General features: G+C 36.7%; 1 protein-coding gene across 1 annotated transcript in view; it reads right to left on the bottom strand.

The window, feature by feature from the left end:
* Positions 1-6,987: 6,987 nt before the first annotated feature.
* Positions 6,988-26,070, bottom strand: part of LOC145672873 (regucalcin-like) — a 41,798-nt gene continuing 22,715 nt past the window's right edge. The window contains exons 5-6 of the mRNA XM_081742051.1: positions 19,883-19,995; positions 6,988-7,324 (exon numbers count right to left, since the gene is read on the bottom strand). Coding sequence (XP_081598177.1) covers positions 7,088-7,324; positions 19,883-19,995 — 350 coding nt within the window. The 3' untranslated portion in view covers positions 6,988-7,087. The remainder of the gene's footprint in view (positions 7,325-19,882; positions 19,996-26,070) is intronic.

Raw genomic sequence — 26,070 nt, 5'->3', positions numbered from 1 at the left:
ATTGGCACAGGAGAGTCCATGAAGGCCCTTCTTGTCTACGACACTTCTACAGGCAGGACATCTGTGTTGCTCGCAAACATCTGCTCCCAAACGCAGTGCACTGGCAATTCGAAAACTGTCATTGGGAAGATGTAATCCTAAAGAAGGTGACGGGATAGCATGGAGCCAAGCGCCTGCTTCTGGAGATGATGTAGCTAGAAGTCTGGCCTTATCTTCTGGGTTATCGGACGACTGAAGCAGAGCTGAAAAGTGATGATTTATAAGAGGATCGTCCCAAGAGGATTGTAGTCCTCTCTTATCAAGGTCAGGGGGATCTGATCCCACTATAGATGACCACTTACCAATGCTATCGTTGACATCCGAATCCGATACTAGGCTAAGATCTTGTTGGAGAATGGTCTCGATCAATGGCTTAGCGCCATAGAATGAAGACAGAAAGGATGAAATAGCCAGATCCATGGCGCGACGAATGCCGAGACCTCCGTGGTTAACAGGAAGGGACGCCTGCAGCCAAGAGTTATTGTTGAGTGAACAATTCAGGATAGATTCTAGACCGGTTTTCAAGGTGTTGTCATAGCATTCCAGTAGATCAGCATCCCGCCAAGAAGGAGCACAGCGAAGAAAGTATAGCAGCCTTGGCATGGACAATGAGGCACGTAGTAGGTAAAAGGCAGAGTGAGCTGAAATCAAGGAAAGACGTGTAAAGAAGAATTCTAATTTAGAAATTTTGTCTTTTAATATTGTTCGTCTTGCCTCATTAGATAATGCTGCTCCTAATAAGCTGGCGTCATCTGTCGAAATTCTTTGAATCCCAGGCGCGGCTTCGTCAAACAGCTTGAAGAGATTATTAGACTGCTCATTGGAAACTCCGAGAAAGCTGACCTCACATTTGGAGAAATTCATTTGCAATCCGATCTCCTTAGCCCGTCTACGGATCATTTCTAATGTCTCTAGTACTGTATCCTTGTCTCCAGCTATAGTCCCGTCATCCAAATACCATATGTTCAGTTCTGTATTGATACTATTAACGATGGATTGTAAAGTTAGTGCGAACAAACCAGGGCCAAGAGGGTCGCCTTGTTGTACGCCACGCTGAGAGAGGATTATTTCATCTCCTAAGTATAAGTTGCTCGGTTGCGAGTAGCACTGATGTACGTATCGATAAATAAATGGAAAATTGTTTTTTACCTGTATGAGCATAGAATCACGATTCAGCTCGTTGAATGCGTTTCTAAAGTCTATCTTCAGAAACACTTTCTCCTGATGGTGTGGAAAAGAGTAGTACATACGAGCAGCGTGGACTGCTGCTTCTGCTCCATGTGAGACGCAAACTCCCAGTTGGTGTGGGGATAGAAAAAGTGTTAGAGGTTCTCTAATTCTATGGCAAATTATTTTGGCTGACAATCTCCTCCACACATTGCCTACTGCGATGGGACGAATGCCGCCACTTTTCTTCCTCAAAGCTATTAGTGATGCTCCAAAGAAAATAGGTCTAATTTCCATGGGCACATCACCCGAAATAATCAAGTGGAGAAAATCACAGATGGCGTTAGTCAGGTGTTCTTTAGCTTTGCAGTCTTGGGAGAGTAGGAGGTCCTTTAATATTGAAGGACGGAGACTGTCCATACCTCCTGATGACCCGGAAGGAAATGATTTAAGTGCCTTCGTAAACTCGTCAGCTGATACTCTAGGCACGGGGCTCATACTGGGCTCAATGAGATCGGGAGGTTCAAAAGGGTGGCTATGAGCCGGGTGTTTCTCTTTTAATGCTTCTAATACAGATCCATTCGGAGAAGCTATAGTATCTTCTGAGATGAGAAGCCGTACTGCGTTGCGGACATCACCATCTACTAATTTGTTCTCGACATTCTTAATGTTAAAAGTGGAATTTACTGGTCGTCGAGCTTTGAAGGATTTTTTACTGTGGTTAGGAAGGGCTTCGCAACGAGAATCAGACCAACATCGCACTCTTTGTTTAACCCATGATGTTAAATTATTCACTTTGTCAGCTTTTGATGGCACGCACAGTGTAACGTAAGGAAAAAAGAAGAGATCCATCCAAGCTTCTGAGTCATTTGTACGTACAATCTGTTGCAATACCTCACACAGAGAGTCTGCCACTGTAGCTCTAGCCCCTCGAGGTACTCTGCGCAACATTGGAATAGAAGACTTTAATCTTGTTAGAAGCTTATTGCATTTGGAGATCAAAGTTTTTCTTGGGTGATCGACATTATCAATGGATGATTGCGACTTCCGTGAAAGCGAGCATGATTTGGTTTTATTGATATCATAATGGCACCTGCTATTGTGAATTGCTAGGCCTTTTAAACTAACACATAATTTGTTGCAAAGCTTACAGGTAGTCTCGTTAGGCTTGTTTGAAAAATCAATGCTCATGTTTAATGTGGTATCATTTTGGGTTTGATTTCTTTGGTTGAATTTTGATCCTGATGCGTTGCTTACATGCGAGAAATCTGCATTAATGGCCCTGCAGTCTTTATTGATATCATCACTAATACCAGTGAAAGGATTACTGGTATCATTAGAAGAGTCACGATCGTCCTCCATAGTTATTATAAAATTTTAAATTTTGCAAAAGTTATATTAAAACTGGAAATTAATGAACAACTTATATTTTTAATTCCACGAATGCTATTATATGTGTTATTACTCTTATAATGACAGTGAATACTACAAGCATATGCTACGATATTTAAAGAAATACTTTTACAGCTTCCCGAAACATGTTCGCTGCCATTAAGTACAGTTTTCACTTTCTTGGAATATATCAAAACTCAGCAATACTTAGAGTCAGTCCACATTTCAGTTATACAAAATAATCCTAAAACCTAGAATTATGCTGAATTCACTGAATTTAATTGTATATACAAAACTGTATATGTACACCCCTAAACTCGTATATTACACTGCAAAATTAATATTCCTTACTGAGCTCCTTCGTGGCTAAGCGGTAAGCGTACGCGCCTTTGACGTGGGAGACCCGGGCTCGATTCCCGGGGGGGGGCTTACGTGGTTCGGACTCCACGTTGATTATTAAGTCCACGTCTCATATAACTTTGCTGCTGAACAGGATGTTAACAAAAAAATCAAATCAAAATATTCCTTATTATTAGAAAGAAGAAAATACATTTTAGGAACTGTCGATTTTTGTGCAATTAAAGAATAACTTGTGAAGGACTTCTTTTCTTGCGAAATGTTATCTCAATTAGTTCCAGAGGGGCTGACTAACATATCGAGCAATTGCAAGAAGAAATGAAAGTACACTCGAATTGTGGCGCTCCAATAAGTTAATTTTTGGGCCATTTTTAGTGGCAGTTCAAGCGCAATTCCTGTAGCTTCAATTCCACGGGAAGACAACCAATACGTACTCATAGAACGACAAATATTTTATGGCACCATTTTTATTCTATGAACCAATAATACTTACAAAACTTTATATTTCCAAATGAAACTATATACATCAATAGGTAATTTCAAAAAAGTGGGGGGGGGCAACTGCCCCCCTTTGCCCCCCCAATCGCCGCCCATGAATGCCATGTTAGTTTCAACGATGTTTCGTAAAACTAACAGTAAATGTATAACTTCCCTAGTATACAGCAAGCGACCATATTCTTAACGTAAATATCTCTACATTTATTCGTACATTTTTATTCAATACTAGCAGCGTTCACCCCGCTTCGCTGCGGTCACCCCGGAACGCAATAAACTTTGTTACTTAGATAATTTTTACTTTTTCGCTTTCAAGTGATATGATAAAAACCATAGAAGATTGCAGTAAATCTTAACATTATATCGCCTGTCATTTATGTTAACCCGCCCCGCTTCGCTGCGGTCATCCCGGTGCTGGCATATTGTAAAAGTGTCTGTAAAAATAAGCAAATCAATTAAAAAATTTTAAACAGAAGATTCAAGCTATTTTCCGCTGTATATCGCCTGTCATTTATGTTAACCCGCCGAGTTAACGGTCATGCGGGTTGCATATAAATACGTTTATTTTTACCTATGATGAACTAATAACAAAGGATTTGTGGACACCTGAATGGTCAATTATCTCAAGACATTGTTAATTAAAAATTAAAGTGATATGATAAAAACCATCTAGGGTCCAAATCCTAATAACCCCCCAAAAATGAAAGAAATCGGTTCAGCCGTATTAGCGTGATGAGGGAACAAAGGATTTTGTACGTTCTCTTTTATATAATAGATAAAACTGAGTTCTACAACCAAGTGCCTAACACAGAATGAAGAGATTAAATTTTCCAATTCTGAGGTTTTATTGCTGCAGCCTTCGCTGCGGTGGATTGAGCCAGCAACAAATAAGTTTTTCGAAATTTATTTTGATTCATCCTGTAGTTAATTTAATCGAAAGATAACCTAAATTCCTAACCCATCCTGGCATTGGCTCAGACAAAAATTGCACCATATCGGAGTCGAAAATTTAAGTTGTTGATTATATACAGGGTGATTCAAAAGTCCTTTACCACTCCTTTTAAACCATATGGATGTATTTATATTGAACTTGATGTAGGAAATATACAATAGGGCTAGGGGCACATCTTTTGGATGATGTTTCGTGGACGGCTGCCATCTTGAATTTCATTTCTTTTTATTTCAAACGATAGGTGGGTCGTGTGATACATGACCTTAAGCTAGAATTTACTCAGGATGTCAAGCCTGAAATCAGATTTCAAGTATCTTTATGTGGTGAGAAGTTATGGACAACGACAATTGATGCTTATCTGTTACACAATGTGGTCCACATGTGACACAGGGTAACGTTGTGGATGACACTGATTGAAATCGGCTTCTACTGCACGAGCACTTCACTCACCCCAGAGTTTGACGATCTGGATGCGTTCCTCAGTTGTTAACGGCATGGTTTATCAGTTGCAAAGTAATAATAATAATAATAATAATAATAATAATAATAATAATAATAATAATAATAATAATAATAATAATAATAATAATAATAATAATAATATAATCACCAAATAAAGAGAAATAACTTCTCACAAATAAAGATACATTAAATCTGATTTCGTATTTGATATCCTGAGCAAATTCTAGACTAAGGTCATATGTCACATGACCTACCTATTGTTTGAAATAAAAAAAAATAAATTCAAGATAATGCCACTCAAGATGGCGGCCGTAAGCGAACCATCATCCAAAAGGTGTGCCCTTAGCCCTATTGCATATTTCCTACATTAAGTTCTATATAAATACATCTGTACGTATTTTAAAAAAGGTGGTAAGGGACTTTTGAAACGCCATGTACTACATGCTAGGTTGTCTGCAAGAGTCTGCTTTATATAAAACATAGGGATGGGCACAAGCGAGTTCGAGCTAGTTTTCATTGAAACTCGACTCGACTCGAAACAGACATTTTTGAGCTCGGCTCGAAAATTTACCTCCAACTCAACTGGAATTTCGAGTCGAGTCGAGCCAAAACGAGGCAAATGCTGTGTGTTGTTTCAAGTACTTTCTTCAAGTATCATACATAAACAATATAATTATTATCAAGGTACTACTATTACTATAACATTATTATTATTATTATTATTATTATTATTATTATTATTAATAATAATAATAATAATAATAATAATAATAATAATAATAATATAACAACACTGTGTAGAAACATGAAAGATAGGTGGTTTCTATCTGAATACTAAAAATTAGTTGACTGCTGACCTCGGTAATCGTGAAGGCTACGAGACAAGGACATCGTTCACGAGGTTCTGGGTTTGAGTTCCGGAGCAGCAAGTATCCGGGCTCGAACCAAAAATCGTTAAAAGTTAGAGAGCGCCGACCACACATGTTCAAAACTGCTTGGTCCGGGTTTAGGGTTGTCAACAGCTCGGCTCACAGCTCATTTCCTATCGACCCGAGCCAACAGCTCACCCACTCAAACCGACACGAGCCGCAACAAACCGAGCTGATGGTTCACCCCAACCGAGCTGGCTCGAGACGATGGCTCACCTGAGCCGAGTCGGTGCCTCATCTCAACCAAGCCGGCTCGAGCTGTTCCGGTTAACATCCCTACACTGGTTGGGCGTCTGCTTCGGCTCAAAACTTTGACCGTGCAGGTCTCAGCCTTGGTGGTTAGAACTACAGTACATACTTGTTAGTGTTCAGGACATTTGAGGCTGTCTCGTTATAAAAATCCATTGTTGTCTTGTTAATCGAGACGAGGCGAAATGCGAGCAGTGTCTCACTTTGTGAGCAACACTAAAAATATTCCACGTTACTGCTTACATTTCTCATAGCTTTCGCTTTCCAGTCAAATCAGGCAATGATTTCAACCCAACGAGTTAAAACGAGCTAAACGAGGGAGCTATTTTTCAAACTCGACCTCAAAACAGTGATTCGGCTCGGAACTTGACTCGAGAAAATTACCTTTGACTCGACTTCACTTCGAGTTTCGAGTCTAGTCGAGTTTTAGCTCGACTCGTGCCCATCCCTAATAAAGCATTGCTTTCTCTTAAGGCGATACTTATAAACTTCTAAAAAGGAAATCATGCTATAGGGCTATCTCTGTTTTGGGGAACCTCGGTAACTCTTGTAGTGAAGCTCTGGATGCAGAAACGTCAGTTGCCCAACTATCGCGAAAGCTATCAGGACTTGGCAGGAAAGATGTATGGCACAACATGGAATCATTGATCACTGCTTCTTTGCGGCTAAATGGTGTTATCATCTTCAGTGCGCAAGACGTAGGTTCGATTTTGAGTAGGAGAACATGTGGTTTAGATCCTACCTTAAACTCTACGTTCACGCCTCATATAATCTTCGAGCTGAAAACCCTCAGCAAGGAACCAATCATTGTATCCATGATTCTGTTCATCTGATGGTAAAATTATTTCAGAAGAAGCTCAAGTTTGAAGATAAGATGATTAATCAAATTTTATCAGTGGTTTAAAAGTGAGGCTCAAAGATAAGACTCTTATTATGAAGGAAGGAATTTCTTTATTGATTACAATTGTCGTGAAGCACAGTTCTTTGTTCTATTTATATAACAAAAATTTGTTTTGTACTCAGAATGATTTTTTTTTTTAGTTGTTTAGCTTTGGTAACTGACTGGTTGACCAGGCACTCCTTTGACTCCGAGTCCTGTTATCCTGAAAGTGATTCCCGCCAACGGTTGTTCCTTCAACTGTTCCTTGCTGAGCAGATGTTGTGCCGTCGTCACGTAGAGCTCATCCAAGTTTTTCCCTCCAAAGGCCACTGAGGTCACATGAGCAGTCGGCAAGGGCACCTTCGACAGGAGTTTACCTTTCGCAGGGTCGATGCGGATAACCTAATTCAAAATGATAAAACAAAACACATTAAATACGAAAAGATATTTTATTTTACAAGTAGGCTATAAAGGAGCCATCAGGAGATGGTCCCTGAAGTTTCTTAGAGATTGCCATTATAGATGCACCGAAAAAACCTTGACATGTGAATAGTGGCAACGTCAGAGACCTTCCCTTACTGGCGCCTCTATAATATGTGCGTTACCAAGAACGCCGATTTCTCTCTAACTTTGGGGGGGGGGGACATTCAGATGCAGAAGGCATATATGAGGATTTTAAGACAAATTTAATTTAAATTATACCAAATATTGTTTATCCATAGATAAAATGCGGGGGCTAACATGAGCTTTGGGGGACCCGGGCCCACTGAGGCCTCCCAGGATCGGCGCCCTTGTGCGTTACTATAAGTAATAGTAGTTTGCAGTTTGGAGAAGACAAATATAAATACTTAGCATTCTACCCTTATATAAAAGAAATAATAATCTCTGGTAAAGAGTAAAGATCAAGCACTTGAAATTTCAATTTCGTCCGGTATATCTCAGTCGCTGCAGGATGTCTGCTGCCACCTAGCAGCGAGATATGTAACTTCTACTACCTTTGTTTCAATAATAGAAAATGAGTTATTGATAGTATGGTTAAAGTCACTCTGGTAGATAGTAAAAAGGATCACTCACTAGGTTTCAATTTCGTCCAGTAGATGTCAGTAGCTGGAGAATGTTTGCTATCATCTAACGGCAAGATGTTTAACTTCTACTTCCTTTCTTCTAATAAGAGAAAATGGGATATGGAAAGCTACCGTTAAACTCACCGTTACCTATGAAAATGTTAACGGGTTGAATAAAGTAACGAAGTTGGTCTGGATCGAGATAACTGTCTACTGTAATAAAACGGAATTCAAAAATTCTCTTTCGTTCAAGAGTTGTCATGTGTAGTAACGGACGGACGGACGGATTAATATTAACATCACAGGATTATAGCATCTGACACAGGACAGAAGCAAGCTGTACAAGATTAGGATTAGGAATTAGATTTCTGTGCTTTCGGTATCTATAGCCATGTTAGCCCGTCATGTACGAGGGATGACCGTCCCTCGCCGATCTCAGTATCCGACGAAAGGAAAAGAAGGAAGCAGTCTGGAATCTGTATGTTAGCTATCATCCCGGCATTTGTCTTGTATGAATGAGGAAAACCCAGGAAAACCTTATTCAGGATGACTGGCGTGAAAAAGCTTTAACACTTCTTTGACCAAGTGCCCTCACCGGGAATCCAACCCGGAACCGCTCGCACTAAAAGCGAAAGCGTTAATGACTACGCCACGCAGGGTCACGAAAGCAGTAGAAGAAGACCGGATTAAATAAGTAAAGTAACTGACTATACAGAAAGATAAAGACTTGCCCGCAACAACTAGTGTAAGTTATTTTGCGACAGCGGCGGACTCCTCCGCCGCGAAATCTCTACTTTTCTGTAAATTTAGTCTAAATGTAATTGGGCAATTTTACAAAATTTAATATAATTTATTCTTACATTGAATTTGGATCCCCAAAATAAAATTACTGTGTACGTTTCTGATTACAATTATTGTAATATCGTATGTATAAGTACGTGTTCAGAAGTTCCTAAAAGGGGCACAGAGGGTCAATGGTAGAACGCTTACCTCTGGTGTGTGGAGTCCTTGGTTCGGTTCCCGGCCAAGTAAATCTGTGGTGGACAACATAGTGTTCTCGGAGTACTTCCGTTTCCTTCTACATTTTCATTCTACTAATTCTTCCATCATCATTTCTTTCTTTAATCATCGTCTCCCTTAGCCTAAAAGGCATAGACCCAAAACGTGGCACGTTAAACTAAAAGATTTCATTTCAAAAGTGTCTAAAAGATATGTATAGCATTACTGAATACTGATGTATCTTTATATATATGGTGGCGGCGATTGGACGTTAAAAGTGTGGGGGGGGGGGCAAGACATGATCTGAATATTTGTGTATCAATGTTAGTTTCCCTGCTTCATGCTAACACTTTGTTTGACGCAGGATTGTATAACTAATAGGATACTATCTTTTTCAGTTAAAATATCTTAATTATATCGTATTTCATATTTTATTAAGTAAATTGACAAGAACAAGAGATTTTTAAAGAGATTTGACTCCTTGCTCAAGAACATTTTAAAATTCTATCTGAAAAACTGTGATCAGATTATTTAATAACAAATTTACTAAACAAATAAATAGAAAGGATAACATTAATCCTAGTAATGAATAATGAGGCTTGTTTTGGAAAAGTTGAATTGAAATTGTGGATTAATGAACAACTTACATTTTTAATTCCACACATACTAATAAATGTGTTATTACCCTTCGAAAAAGAAAGACATTAAATATTACAAGCATATGCTACAACATTTAAAGAAATATTTGCTTTTGCAGTTTCCCGAAACATGTTCGTTGCCATTAGATGCAGTTTTCACTTTCTTGGAATACATCAAAACTCAACAATACTTATTACCACTCCACACTCCAGTTATACAAAATAATCCTAAAACCTGTTGAGCCGTACACACCACTTCACTCGTATATTAAACTGCAAAACAATGGAAAAGTAGATGTTGTTTCTTATTACTCTCTTTTTAATCAATATTCCTTACTATTAGAAAGAAGAAAAAACATTTCAGGAACTGTCAATTTTTGTGTAATTAAAGAATAACTTGTGAAAGACTTTTCCTTTTTAGCGAAATTTCATCTCAATTAGTTTCAAAGCGGGTGATTAACATATCGAACCCTTCCTTGTAAGGGGAAGTGAAAGACGATGGAATTATTGCGCTTCGATAGGTTATTTTTCGGCCATTTTCTATGAAAATTAAAATGAATTCCTGCAGCTTAAGTCCATAGCAAGACAAAAATACGTAGTCAATCACCGGTAAGGGTCATAATTTTTTCTATGAATCAATAATACATACAAAAACTTTACATTTCGAAATTAATCTATATACATTAGCGTGTCACTTCAAAAAAGTGGGGGCAATTGCCCCCTTTGCCTCCCCCTAATCGCCGCAAACAAATACACTCCAATAAGTTGACTAAAACCTCAACTCACAGTGCAATTCAAACAACCACGAGAGAAAAAATTGAACGTTGTGCACTTCGGAACTACTTACTTCAAAATAGCAAAGTTTATTTTAAAATATTTACGAGTAATATGACTTTTCACATTTAATATATTGACATACTGGCACAATTACATCACTGACTTGTTATTTGTCATGCAAATTACTTGAAAACATCTGTACAGAATCGACGAAAATTACCATTGTCATACGTAAGCATTATCGTACTACAGTCTCTGAACTCGATGAATAACGACGTTTTGCTTACATCTCTGCCATCTGTTAGCGATGTGGCAAACTACGTCCACTGCCTTTTGCGTCTAAATAACGAAGTGCTGCTTTGCTTATCAATTTTTACACTTTTTGTTTTATTTATTTATTTATTTACTCCCAAACTTATTTGTGTGGTATTTTTAATAGACATGTGTTGATGACATGTTTATTACTCTTCCAAGAATGATAGAAACGATTTTGAAAAAATTCCGGCGTTTGATATTCGCACATGTATAAACCAGACCAGTTCTTTGGAGAAAAGTTCCTGGCTGGGAGTCGTGGCGTGCTCCTGTAATCCAGCTACTTGGAAGCCGGAATCATCGGTTGATTTGAGGTTGGGAGTCCTGTTGTCCAGTGGGCCACGTTGACTAGGCGTCCGCACTAAGCTCGGCATCAATATGGGTACCTTGGGGGAGCTCAAGGTGACCAGGTTGGCTAAGGAGGGGTGAACCGGGCCAGGCGGGAAACCGAGCAGCCAAAAGCCCCCGTGTCGAGCAGTAGTGGGACAGCGCCTGGGAGTAGCAGCTGGGTGGCAGCCTGACCAACAGAATCACACGTGATTCCTTTTGCTCCTTTTATATAACTTATATTGTTATTATTTAAAAGAAATGTATTATTTTTCTATGGTTCTCAACCTTCCTTAATGCTATTGTTACTCCCGTAGCTTTAGCCAGATCCATCCACCCCTTGGTTTGATTTTTAGTTTAGCGTTCCTTTCAGCAGGGAGGCTATATGATGAATGGACCTACACACAGAGTGGATTATTATTATTATTATTATTATTATTATTATTATTATTATTATTATTATTATTATTATTATTATTATTATTATTATTATTATTATTATTATTATTATTATTATTTAAAAAGACTAAAGATTTGATAATTTGTAAATGCATAATGGGTTATTAGTACAATAATATGAGAAATAAAAGTAGGAGCACGGACCCGTATCCACGGGGGACTAGAGGCGTCCGGGTCACTCTAAATTTTTACTGGCCCCCTAAAAGTTTCACGGTTGGCTTGCAAAGAAACTAAAATATGGTGATGAACTATAGTAATATGTTGGATCGCCCCCCCCCCCCTACATTTTTGGGCTGGCGACGGGCCTGGTAGCAGGTCATGGAAACTCAAACATAAATACTGTATCGCCCCCAATCGCTCCTTTAGTTCCAGCGCCCCCTTTGGAAAGAACTCCCTGAGGAAGGTGTCATGGTCCACGTTGAGAGGCAATGATCTAACATGTAAGTCATAAATGTGGAATTTACAAGTATTATTATTAAAAATTACTATTTTCTCTTAAATGAATTTCATTTTACAATGGAAACTGGGATGGACTTGCTAACTAAGAGATTGATATTAAAGCTGAAGACACTGCACTGTTCCTATTCTTTCGTGTTCAGCGAACACAAATGCGAAACTCAGCAGCGAATAACGTGCGGAGATGGGAACTATTCTTTGGAAGTTCAATTTCCTCGTATTTATTTAATATTTTAACTCTTGAAGCAAGAGAATAATCTCAATCGACTTTGCCAGACAGATCAGGTTACCACCTGGGATGTTTTTTTTTTTTTTTAATCATTTTACTTTGACGGGAAAGCGGAGGGAAAGGGGGAAACATATAGAAATACATAAGAAATAAATTGGCTGCGTTTGTGACTCAATAACTCTTGAACCACCCAACCTGCTTCCATCAAATTTTCAATATAAATGGAGTTTGAGCCTGGGATGGTTTTTATTTCACTTTGACGGTGATCTTAGGAAATTCTAACAAAATCGAATAATATTTATGAAAGTATGAAATAATATGAGTTTTACGTCCCTCGATTATGTCCTGTAGGTTAAAGGAGACGGAGATGATCAGGATAAAGGAAATGGTGGAGTGAAGAAAGTGGAAAAAACGGGAATGCCCCAAGAAAGCCCCTACACACGATGTTTTGTATATTATATTATTATTATTATTATTATTATTATTATTATTATTATTATTATTATTATTATTATTATTATTTGTAATATGGAATTCCATATTAAGAAACTAATTGGGTAAATTTTAAGGAAAGGTTTCATTCCGCAAATTTTTGGCCAAGCGAGATTTTGGGCGGAAAGGTTTTGGCAACGTGAGGTTTTGGACGGCGATGTTTCGGCCGCGAGATTTTGTCCGTATCCCTGTTAATGTCTTTGTTGAGCTTGCTGTGCAGAATATCTTAACTTTCTGTTCGTAAAGAAAATCATTTGCAATTGTGTGTTCATGGTACACTTCTATAGGACACCCCAACCCTAAGTGGATACCCCAATCGATTTTCCGGACTGTATTGAGTTTGTGATGGTAGACATAAATCTTTAGTTTGTCCTTGTGTTGTGTTGCTGAGGTGAGTTTTCCACCAAATATCAAAGCAGACATTTCATTCGCATTAACCTAATAATAGAAGATGAAACATATTTTGTAAAAATTAAATCATGTAAATATATTTACAGAATCACGAGATATATTTATAGGTCACAAAACTGATGTTCGGTTTTACATTTTCAGCATTGACACGCATGCGTGCAGCACCACACAGACATTCTATGTTAAATTGGCGGTGATTAAACTAGAGACCTGCACGGGCCGGGCTTGGTCGGGCCGACTCTGTTATTTCTTTGGGCCGGGCCGACACTGATTTCTCTTCAGGTTGGGCCGGGCTGGGGCCGATTAATTGCAATTCTTTAATAATTATTGTCTTTCGTTAAACGATAATTAGAATAAAGGCAAACATTGAAGAAGTGTGGCCGTGAAAAATGTTACAAAATGAAACTTTTAAAACTTATCGGGCAGGGCCGGGCTCGGGCCGAAAATCTCCAAATCTTTTCGGGCTCAGGCTGGGCCGGGCATCGGTACATTCGAGCTGGATTAGGCTCGGGCCGAATTTTTCTCTCGTGTTTGAAATGAAATGAAATATTTCTTCATATCACTTTCACGGGGGGAAGGGGAGGAATCCGACAAATCAAAACGTTGTAACGTTTTCGAGTACATTATTACAAAATCCTGTCCGAGCTTTCCAAGTACATTAATGCAACAATGCTGATTAATATATCCACTGTGCTACTCTGAAATGCTCAACAAGATGCAAATAGCTGCGAATTTATTACTTTCTGTTGAATGAACTGTCTCAATTTGGTCTTATCTTTTATATACCGTATTCTCGCGTGTGTAAGCCGCACTAATGTATAAGCCGCACCCTTAAAATTTACCTTTACATACGTTTAAAAAAATCTCAAGGATAAGCCGCGGGTAGAATGTCTAGAAAGCTACAGCTAAAATAAAATCACGTGTACGTACTTATCACACGCTAAGACTATTTTATTCTAAAATAAAATCACACTGTCACTACCACTAGAGAGGTTGCTCAAAATGTATAGTTGTAATGTTATTCACTGTCACTACCAGTAGAGAGGTTGCTTGCACTATCAGTACCTGCATCAGAGGCATCACGATTACTATCGCTGATATACCATAGCGTATCATTCTGGGAGCCGTCCAGAGCATTGGATATTCCACATTTCAAAAATCCTTTGACGATCGTTTCAGGTTTAACACATTCCCAGGCTGCCAGAATCCAATCACACACAAGCCGCACAGTCGGACGTTTGATCTTACCTTCGGGTGTACGGTCATGGTTTCCTGCAATCATCCAATCATTGCAAAGTCTCCTGAATGAATTTTTAAAGGAGCGATTAACAGTAACATCAAGGTGATGAAGCATGGAAGTAAGGCCCCCAGGAACAATAGCTATGTCAGTTTTACACTCTTAATGTTCGCTTCACACGAGGAGTCACGTGAGCTCGGAAACTATCCCAAACTAAGAAGCTCTTAGGTTTCAGCAAACCCCAGGTCTTCTGTTCCACACCATTCGTAGCCAGTCCAACACCAGATTCTCTTCCACCCATCCTTTTTCCTGAGCACACACAAAAATACCCGGCGGTATGTCTTTTGGTACAGTCTTTCGCTTCAAGACAACGTAGGGTGGTATTTTTTTTTCATCTGCCAGAACAGCCAGCATAACGGCACATCCCTGCTTCTCACCACCTATAGTCTTTATTCTTACGGTGCGCGAGTCTCTTGGCGCAACTGTAGTAGACATAGGCATGTCCCAGTAAATGGGTGTTTGATCAGAATTACCGATTTAGGAGAGCGCATACCCATTGGCTTGTCGCTTACGGATAATGAATCTCTGAAACTTCAAAATTTCATCGTCAAAGTCTGCTGGAAGACGTTGAGCAACTGTTGTCCTACGACGCAGTGACAAGCCATTCCGACGCATGAAACGTGCACACCATCCAGCACTTGCTCGAAAATCGTGGCTTACTCCCAACCGACGACCCTCTTCAAGAGCTTGAAAGCGTATCATATCAACTGTAACAGCATAACCTGAACTTCTTTTCTCGTTAACGTAAGATCAAACATTTTTTTCCAATTGTAGATACTTAGCTGCTTTTCCACGAAACGCCTTCCTCTTGCCCCTTGTTGATTGAAGTTCATTCTTCTGCTTTTTCCAACGTCGCACGTTGGATTCATTCACGTGAAAATGACGTGCAACAGCTCGGTTCCCGTTTTCCTCAGAGAATCTGATAACTTGCAATTTAAAATGTGCATCGTAGCTAAGTCGTTTGGACATCTTCCTTAGAAGAAATCCACAAGGCACGCTCTTCGTAACGTATACGTGCAGCACACGAGACAGACTGCCTTCTCGTAGAAAAAACTCTTGAGTGCGCGATTATCGCAGAGGAATCTTTTGTTCATTTACCGGTAATTGTTGATTCAAATCAACAATAGCGGTATTTGAGTTAACGTGTTTGTTCCTGTGTTGATTTGTTGTTTCGTCTGATTGTAGCCTTGTGGATTTGTTTTCTATATGTGTTTCTTGTGATGTACGGTAAATACCGTACAACAAACGCCAAAAAATAATACCGTAATTATCTTTAAGCCATTTTAAATCATTCGCGTGTATAAGCCGCTCTCTACATTTTCGTTTGCTTTTTCGTGAAAAAAGTGCGGCTTATACACGCGAGAATACGGTATACAATTTATACCCATATACAGTGTTGCCACAGTTCTAGCTCTGGAGTGTTATACCAGTGTGATATACGGCTCTATAACACGAAACTAAAAGAGGTAAAATTATAGAACACTTCCCCCCCCCCTCTTCCAAGAATCCAAATCAAGAAAATGCTCTTTTTAAAAATTACTTTTTAATCCAAATAGAAGGACCCCGAACAACCTTGAAAGTAGATGAAACTTTTCTTGCACGTAGGTAATCCAACAGAGGCATTAAATTAAAAGGGAAAACAAGTTATAATCTTCGGTATGTATTGTAAGGAAACCAAACGCGCCTCTATTTCAAAGTGACCCATAAACCAAAACGATATTATGGTCATATATGAAAAATATATAAAACGAAAAAAAAAAAAATCATCTCCGAGTTTGTATGTAAACAGTACGTTATAATAAAATATTAAAATATAAATTATTGCACCTTATTTTACGACCGAAGGAGGATAATAGACTGTAAGAAAAATATAAGGTAAGTAAACTGACATTTGTAAAAAATGTAAAAGCGGTCCCGAGTCCTAGAACCTTCCCTGAAAGACATCACAACACATTATTAATAATTTTAAGTCACAATTGTATCGATTATTTCTAACTAGTGCAACACACATACACATAATACACATACAGAAACAGAAAACATATAACATCACACTGACACTTTTGCAGATATGACAAGTGTTTGTTAAATGGTGCTGAATTGGGTAGAATTGTACCAATTTTTTTACAAAAGGGGCTGAAAATGCCAACGTGGTACCAACGGGCCGCTGAATGACAAAAAGGGCTGAATTTGGTACAATTGTACCAAGTTTGGCAACACTGACCATATGAATGTAATATCTAAACAAGTGTAGATTTCCACACTATAGGGATTTAATACTCGATCTTGTAATATATCTACAACTATTGGTTGCAGTAGATTAATAAGAATCGGAGTATATAAAAAGCCATTCATTGTTGTCCCTCACTGATCTTGCCCATGGCGATAAAGGTTGAAACCGGAAATCGTTAATTTGAACCGCTTCCAGTTTGAATAAAGGGTTAAAGGAGCAAATAGGACCTATGCTTGGGGAGCCAAATCGACTGTAAAAAACAGCATCTCAATCTCACTTACTGTTTTGCTCTACGAAATTCAGTATTGAAACCGGAAGTACTAGTAAATTTCAGCCACTTCCGGTTTTAAGTAGTGTTGCGGGGTATGATGAGATGTTCTATTGACACCCTGAATCGATCGCAGAAAACTATTTCTTGTTATCTAATACCATTTTAGTTAGTTCTAATACCATTTTAGTTCTAATACCGTTTTAATTCTAATAAAATGTTAAAAACAAAAGTGGTTAATTTGAATCACTTTTGCATTAAATAGAAGGTTAACAGGAAAAAATGGAACCTAATCTTGGAAAGCTGAATAGATTGAAAAAAAAAAAGTAGCATATCGATATTATTTACCGTTTTCGTTCTATAAAAATCAGTATTCAAGCCGGACGTAGTAATGAATTCAAACCACTTTCAGTTTCGGTAGAAGTTGCGAGTTGAGATGATACGTTCTCTTCAGACCCCGAATAGATTACAGAAAACTCTTTGTCGCTATCTATTACCATTTTTGTTCTATGACGATAGATGTTAAAACCGGAAATTATTAATTTGAACCACTTCCGATTTGAATAGAGGGTTATCAGAAAAGATGAAACCTATTCTTGGCAACCTGAAATGGAAATAATAATACATTTGAACCACTTCCGGTTTAGGTAGAGTACTGTGAATAGTCATGTTACGTTATCCTAAGTACCGGAAATGGCATATTTGAAGAACTTCCGGTTTGAATAGAAAGTTAACGTAGAAGATGGAATATATTCCTGGGACGCTAAATCGATTGCAGAAAACTGCTTCTCGATATCTCTTACCTTTTTGCTGTGACATCTATCGACAAACGGACGGACGGACAAAGCCGTTCTGTAAGACTTCCGACGCTTATGTATAGCATAGTTTGGAAGTTTAATAATGGACTTGCGCACACAAATTTTGTTTCTGTATGAATAATTTCTTGGAGCATTTCCTACAATCTGTAATTCTGTCTTTACACACTGTCTAGGCTCATGTTTCAGCTTACTTTGTTTAGTAGATTCATTATTTACTTAAAGCTATTTATCAGATAACGTCTAGTTTCTGAAGATCAAGTTCATCAAGAGCTTTCAAAAATCTTATGAATTGAAATCATGTTTTCACGGAGTGCAGTGAACATGGAACAATGTTGTGAGATGCAATGGAATCTAATAGCCACAGTGGAGAGGAATCGTCTTCCATGTATTCAGTCTTTCCTCATTCAACAAGTATTTCTCAAGTAAACATTAGAAACGTGAACCAAACAAAACAAAACTTTTAAAAAGGATAATTATTTTATGTTTACGAGACATTTTTTGCTTCTTTCGAGATCTCCTTTTGCTATTTCCATCATCGGGATTATTTTAGGCACCCAGTACGAATATACATATATATATAGGCGCGGACCCCAGGGGAGGGATATAGGGGCTATAGCCCCCACCCTTGACGCTCAGGTATACACTGGATAAAATGGGCTTCAATCCTACTTTCTTTACAGTGGATAAAGCGCAAACTATGGTTTAGCCCCTCCCTTGATCATATCCTGGATCCGCGGATCTAGATAGACAGACAAATAGACAGACAGATAGGTAGATAGATAGATACATACATACATACATACATATAGATCGATAGATATACAGGATGGAGCATTTACCTCACCAAACACAACAATTAAATATGTTTTAAGATGTCTAGAGTACTATTTAAAAAATCTGGATTTTATCCGAAATTCACCACAAGGATGAAAATTTTTCATCTGATGAAGCTGCCAGCCGGTGAAAGTGCTAAAATGAAGTTTTTATTGCTGAATTTACGAATGCTGCTGGCTCCTGATATTCATCATTTGTTGCAGACTAAAGCTCGTACATGATGGCATGCAAGCCATTCACTGTGGCTCTCAGGACTTTTCACTAATTCAACGTATGAAAATGTAATTTTGATTTAAGTTCTGTGAAATATTCTATACTGATTTTGGCAGTACAGTACTGTTTTTCAAAGAGCTGTCCTGTGTGCTGCGAAGACGACTAGAAAATCAAGAAATGTCCTTCTTTTCTGAAAATGTCCATAGTTAACTTGTTTGCAATATTTTAATATTTCATTCTTTATTGACATTTTGAATCACGTTCATCATTCAGAAAAAGAATGCCTGTGATTCACAGGCATTCTTTTCCTGAATGATGAGCCACTGTGTTTTTTTTAAACGTTCCTCAAGAGATTAGGAAAGGATAACAATCAACAAAAAGTGTTTGCAATACATTGTTTTTAGTGAGAAGGGTTTAAAGGTTTCTTTTTCAATTTATGACACTGATGCTAACCAAGTTAAGTAGAAGTTCCCTCGTGCCGGTCTAAATTTTTGCTTATTCCTTAAAATAAGCCCACGTTTCGAAAATCGATTTTTTACAAAAAAATATTTAGCCCTATTCTAAGTTTCACTGTACGTTCATAAAAACAAAACACTGTCATTCATCAAAGCATTTGTAGTTGTGTTGAATTCCTGGAGTACTTTTGTTCAGTACTTTCCTTTTTAACAAAAACGAATTATTAGCTTAAGGTTAACGTTAAATGAGATAAGGACATGCGTACTGAAGACGCAGTAAACTATCATATATCTGTGTCCTTTTCGCTTGTCAGAATCTGGTCACCCTAATTCTAAGTGTTCGAAAGGATTGTATATTTCAAAAGATCAATTAACAATAAATTGGTCATAAGAACTTGTGTTTTACGACTGACAAGTTCAATCGTTCTATAATTTGTTCCCAAAGGTACTACGAATGCTACGTTTATCACATCGCTTCAATATCCGAGTACGAAAGTTTTCCGGACTCGAATGCGTTACCGGGCAGAGTTTAGCTGGCTATACAGATGTTTGGTTCAGAAGTAGTGATAAAGTCGAAAGGAACATTCCCATCACAATAATAACTAAGAAAAGGTAAAAGAAAAGTTTTCTCAATCCTGGTAGATTCAGAAAATAAGTGATAAATTAGAAAGCACTCACTTGGCTCCCTCCGAATGTGGCGACCCACAGATTTCCTTCGTTGTCGATGGTCATCCCATCTGGAAATCCCTCTACATTATTCGCTTTCAAATCGAAGGCAGTTCGGCGGTTGCCTGCAACAGCAAAACAAAAGTAAATATTTAGAAAGATATAAATAAGAATAAATCATTATGTCATATCTACAGTAAGCTACACAGTTACTATGAGTGTTCGGTTTGTTGAGGAAATGGACGAAATTGTTCCAAAAGATTTTAAAAGAAAACAGACAAAAACTTCATCATCAGTTCTTCAAATCTGCATAATTTTATGGAAGTGAAGTAGTTTTTATTATGCAAATTTTTTCCTAAGCAATCTCAAATTTCCTGACAGCAAAATAGGTGAACAGCAAAATATTTCTTGCTAATAATAGTGCTAGTGCTTCTATAATGCTAATTCGGGGTTAAATTTACAGTTACCCCTCCGTTTTTTATAAAAATTAGGAAAATTTACAGGAGAAATGGGGTAGAAATGATGATTTTGAGTTCTTATATTATGTTTAGGTGTGTAAATTTGGCAGGAGATTTATGTTTAATACGGAAAAAGATATGTAGAAGTGGGCACTATTTGCAAGACAAGGAAAGTTTCGATGATTCAGCAGCATGGTCGTCGTATAGGATGGCGAATCGGTGCGTTGAATGCAATATTTCTGCATTGAGTTTTACCTAGGTACAGAATTATATAAGAATAATGAAGTGAATCGATGAAATTTTTATGAGAATCACAGATAAAGTGATAATTAAAGCTTCTATGATAACTGGTTCCAGTCACTGTTCTAGTTTAACTAACGTCTTACCGGGTAACCTAACCTAACCTAACCTAACCTAGACTAACCTAACAATTTTTAATGTTTTAACTGTTTTTTGTGGATTTGAAACTGGATGGGCACCTCTAAACTTAAGCTTTAATTCGTTCCAGAGTTTCAAAATTACATGAATAAAATTTGGGGTAGAATTATTATTATTATTATTATTATTATTATTATTATTATTATTATTATTATTATTATTATTATTATTATTATTATTATTATTATTCAAGTTAAACAGTATTATATTCGAAAAACCAATGTATCAGTTTATCATTACAAAAATAAAAATCATAAACTTGAAATAGTTTCAATTATCAAATATCTTGGTATTGTTATGGATATAGATAGTAAGATACTATTTAATGAATATGTTGATAATATTTCGTCAAAGCCAGAAAGAACTCGAATTATATTAAATGGATTGCAAGAGACTTTAAAAGATATTTTAACCTGTAAAGCTCTATGTTGTGTTTATTTTAGATCCCACTTAGAGTGTGCTGCTTTGATATGGAATAGGAATTTGTTCTCGATCTCCCACGCCACAGAAATCTCGTTTCTGGGTTAACTTTGGTTTAAAATTACAGTTTATACCTTAGTTAATGGTGTTATTCTTGTGGAACTTCATTTGTTGAAAGACGAAATTTACAGGACACTGTAGTGGGCTAAAGTGAACGTGTTGGGCATAGCCAGATTTCAAAATTAAAATACTTAAATATTTGCACCACAATGGTGGAGTGCCCTGAATGGACAATCCCAAGAAGTTTTTAATTATAAGTTATGTAAATGAATTATATGAATTACTTGTGATTACTTAAAAGATTAAAGATATAAAAAATATTCGGTAGAGCTTTTTTTTTTAAAAAAAAATAAGTGATTTGAAATATACAAAATACTCTTTAACTCAGGTAATCAGTGGCTTTACTTCAGCTCAGATGCTCCATTGAAATGGTCAGATCACAACCATACACCCATCTCTGTACATGTTCTTGCCATGCTGTAAAAGAAAAAACATATGCGAAATTTCCCACATACCTTAATTGATGTCTGGAATCCGTACAAGAAAGACTTCCATGTTATTTTGTCGAATTTTTAATGTTGATAAAAATAAAAAAAACACTCCTCTCCTCCACAGAAATCATACAGATTTTCAACACTGATATTCACACACACATATAAAAAAATTATTTTATATTTACACGAATATTAAATCGAAGTGACCGGTCGATAAAAAAAATAATTATTATTTTTTTATGAAAATTTGGCCATTATACATTTCTGTTCATAGTTCGTGCACGTATAGTTTTGATGCGTTCTTCATTGTCTTCTTCCTTCCGTCCTCTCTCTTCTCACTGAAGTTCGCTCGGCATCCTGGAACCTCTTAGATGATAACAATTGCTGCTACTGGGGGCTGCTCTGGTTGTTTGTCCGCTGCACTGGTGTCTCTCTCTTAGTATCTCTGGATCCATTTGAAGACATCTGGTTCATGCAGTGTCACTGGATAATTATCATCTGTATTGCCTCAAAAGTCTGAAAATGTACTGATTCTACGGTCCAGTTTCAAAGTTCTCACTACACTGGCCACATATGACGCACTTTAAATTTTATCTTTCGAATTTTATATATATATATCACACGGCAAACTACATACGAGAGTTATACGCTAGTATTCATTGTCCTAGCTGCAGATTCAAAACTCAGTCTCTGCATCTATATATAAAAAAAATATTCTAACTCTCCTTTTTTTTTAACATCTCGTCTCGCAACATGTGTTTCCCATAAAGCACAGTTAAGTTCTGAGATGACGTAAAGTTCTGAGAAAGACTTACTAGAGTTGATATTTCAGATCGAGACGGAAGCAAGAAAAAAAATTCAATCTCGAGTAACGTCGCAATTCAGCTATTTAAAATGTGCCTATCTCACAAAACAGACCATTGTCACGATGAGTCTTGCACTAACTGTCACAGAGGATGACCTCTGTAAATCGCGTCTTACTACCAACTAACTTGCTCCTTCCCTGTCAAACTGTTTTCTTTCAGAGGAAACAACACGATTTTCAAAGGCTCGCTCCTGACCTACCCAAAATTCAATGTATAGTCCCTTTTCGCGGACCCTAATGGTTTTGTCGCCAAAATGTCTGGGTAGTACACTTTCATGTAATCTTTCATTTATTCTTAGATTATTATTGCTTGTCATCTGTTTTGAGTTTGACCACTCGATAGAGGAAATACTAAGCTTTAAAACGGTGTATCATACACTTTGTTATTCAAATGTTGAATACTTGTTTTCGTATTGTTTTCCCCGGCGTCACTGTACATTTTCTTTGTAAACAATCTTCCTTGCCGAACCAGTCCATGTGCGTTTGTTTACATCGCCAGAGTACTCTAGCGGTGATCTCTCGCAACCTCCACACACTCATTTGTTCATGGTTTTTAATTTTTTTTTCACAATAATTATCATGAATCAACAATATATTCTATATTACATTGTACCTAATATTCCTCTGATTATATTTACATAGGATTCCAGCAGTGACATTCCATTTAGAATTAATAATCAATAAATATACACATATCGGCTGCTATGACATTCACGGTACTGCGTATCGCTGTCGTTTCAATTACAGCAATGTCAACACCAAGCACAGTAAAGTAATAAGCTTTTGTTTTAAAGTTAAGGTAACAACGAAAAATCTTTTCTGACCAAAATTACATCTTATCTTACATTTCTACAATTCTAAATATGTAATAATGCTAGGATATGACTGCATTCATAATTTTCAATGGGGGGAAAACCCACTCGGAGGAAGAGCAGAAGCTCTTCCTTGTCGAAACCGCGCTTTGAAGAAAAAAAAATATAGGATAGTTTTCTGGCGGGATCCAACTGACGCTTTCGAAGTTTCTAGTGTCAAAAATGGTCACTTTACGAAAAAGTAACACCTTATTGTTCCCAAGAATTCTAACCCACTTGCTAAAATTTCTGAGCAGAAATATACAAAGGTAATGGGATAGGATCTATGTCGCCAGGCCACTATCTGCAGCAACGTTAGCAACTCTGCTCACTTCTACCTAACTAAGTTAGAAGTATGATTTAAATATATGACCTAGATAAAATTTCTCTCATACCACAATTCTTCTTTAACCTTAGATAGCAATCCTGAGTGCATGTACGCAGCTTTTAACTGCTACGGAACATTTTCTTCTTCTTCTTCTTCTTTTTTTTTTTTTAAACTCAGTGGAGCCTTTCCAAGTTAAGTTTTCTTTCCTACATATATTTTTATATTCCAAATAAAAATGTTTAATTCACCTATTTTATATACTAATTAACCTAACATTACATATATATTCTTAATTAACCTATAGATATGTAAATTTATTCTAATATTATGCAAAAATTTCGGGTGAAATTAACAAAAATTTTAAATAAAACATAGCTATATGTGTGCCTCCTATAACACCAAATTTAGTCACAATATAATTCATGGTAAGATCGATCTTATTTATGTCTTGTACATCAGAACTTTGTCTTATATTTCTCAGATCTTCCAAATTTTTGTTGTAGTGATAATTTAATTGGTACTTCAAAGTATAAAAGTATTCAAACGGTAAACAAAAAAAATCAATATTTGATATTTTTAATAAACAATTTCCTCAAAGTAAAACTCAATATGTCAAGAGTGTTATTAGTCAATATAACATCTTTCTTTTTCTGGGGTAATTCTGTGTATTTATAGTATATTATGTTGTCAATTTCTAGATAGATTTTGTATTGTACTAATTACTATTTTATGTTATTGCATGTTTTCAATATTTGTGAAATATATTTTCTATGATTTCTTTATTCATGTATCTTTTTCTTATTTTCGAAGTGATGAATTCAAGTTTGCAGATGCATGTTATTTTTCTCAATAACGAGTACAGAATAAATAATTTTTATTGTAAACAATTCTTATAATTAAAATCAGTATGTCAAGTATTAGTAAAAAATCTTTTTATTTTTTGGACAATTTTATGCAAGTACAGTATATTGTGTTGCTAAAATTTACGTTAACTTATGTGTTTCATAAATTGTTCTTGTTGCTTCTTGCACGTTTCTAAATTTTGTATAATATATTTTTCATAGCTTGTTTATTTGTGTATCTTTTATTTTACAAGTTCAAGGCTTTGGCTGTAGTGCCACTTTCATCAATAAATAAATAAATTATTATTATTACTATTTTATTGATTCCTACCAATCTATTTATGTATGGATAAAATTTGTATTCTATTATTTATTTAGTTATCTATTTATTTATTTATTTATTTTACGATTTAAAAAAGGAAATTTTAACATTAACCTATCCTCAATTTTAGAAAGCTTCTCAAGCTTTAAGAACCCGTTTCAGCATATCCATATGTATGATTCATAGCAGTGCTAAATGTGGTGTTTATAACACAACATTTTGGGAAATCATTGTTTGCTTTCATTGTTTTTGATAGAAAACTTAATTACTTTTATTATGCTAAAAAACACTGCTTTCTGAACATATGATGTTAAACTGTAGACCAGCTTTAACGATTAAGGAAGTCGGAAGTTCCTCGACGGAGAAATGTCATTTCATTTTAATGTCCCCCGATTATGTCGTTTAGACAAAAGGAGACGTATGGATAACGAAAGTGGTTGATGGTGAAATTATTTTCTGGCTCTACCATCAGTAACTGAATTCGCGACTACGTGTACAGAAGGCACAGGCACTAGCCACTACCAACGTGGAAAGCTAACACATCCATTGAGGTAATTGTGCTTTTGTTTCTTTAAGAATGGTACCAAATGCCAAGAGATCTAATTGAAACAGTAAATGTTTTAAATAAAGGAAATTGTTGTTGATGAAGATGAAAATTGTCATTGAAATTTTTTGTAACTAAATAAACCGGTTGAGCCAAGTTAAAAGGAGCTAGGCCCCCTACTCAAAAGCTTGGCTCCTTGTTTAGTAGTTGTCATGTTGTTACTAATTGAAGTATTAGAAAACGTAGGCCTAATAGTTGCCAATAATTTCTTTGTGCTATTAATCATTCAAAACAATTACTTTTCAATGCACTCACATCTACAGCAAATCTCAAAAGTGCCAACCTTTAAGATGAGCAATAAAAGAAGTTATTGTCAAGAGTGTGGAGTACAATGTTCGTTATAAAACTGAATCGTGATTCTTGTATGTATTTTCCGTTTAAAAGTTTTCATTTCATTTAAATGAAACAAACGGATTCCCTTTTACAACGGCACCTTTGTTATAAAATACATTTCCGCCATTCATCTACTACTTTGAACATCTTCTCTAACTTCATTTCTGTTTGTTACAGCGCATCAA

The sequence above is a fragment of the Thermobia domestica genome, chromosome 16 (genome assembly GCF_964235325.1).
Source record: "Thermobia domestica chromosome 16, izTheDome1.hap1.1, whole genome shotgun sequence".
Classification (NCBI taxonomy): Eukaryota; Metazoa; Arthropoda; class Insecta; order Zygentoma; family Lepismatidae; genus Thermobia; species Thermobia domestica.
Note: the sequence above shows the minus strand (reverse complement) of the source record. Positions and strands in the feature narration are given on the sequence as shown.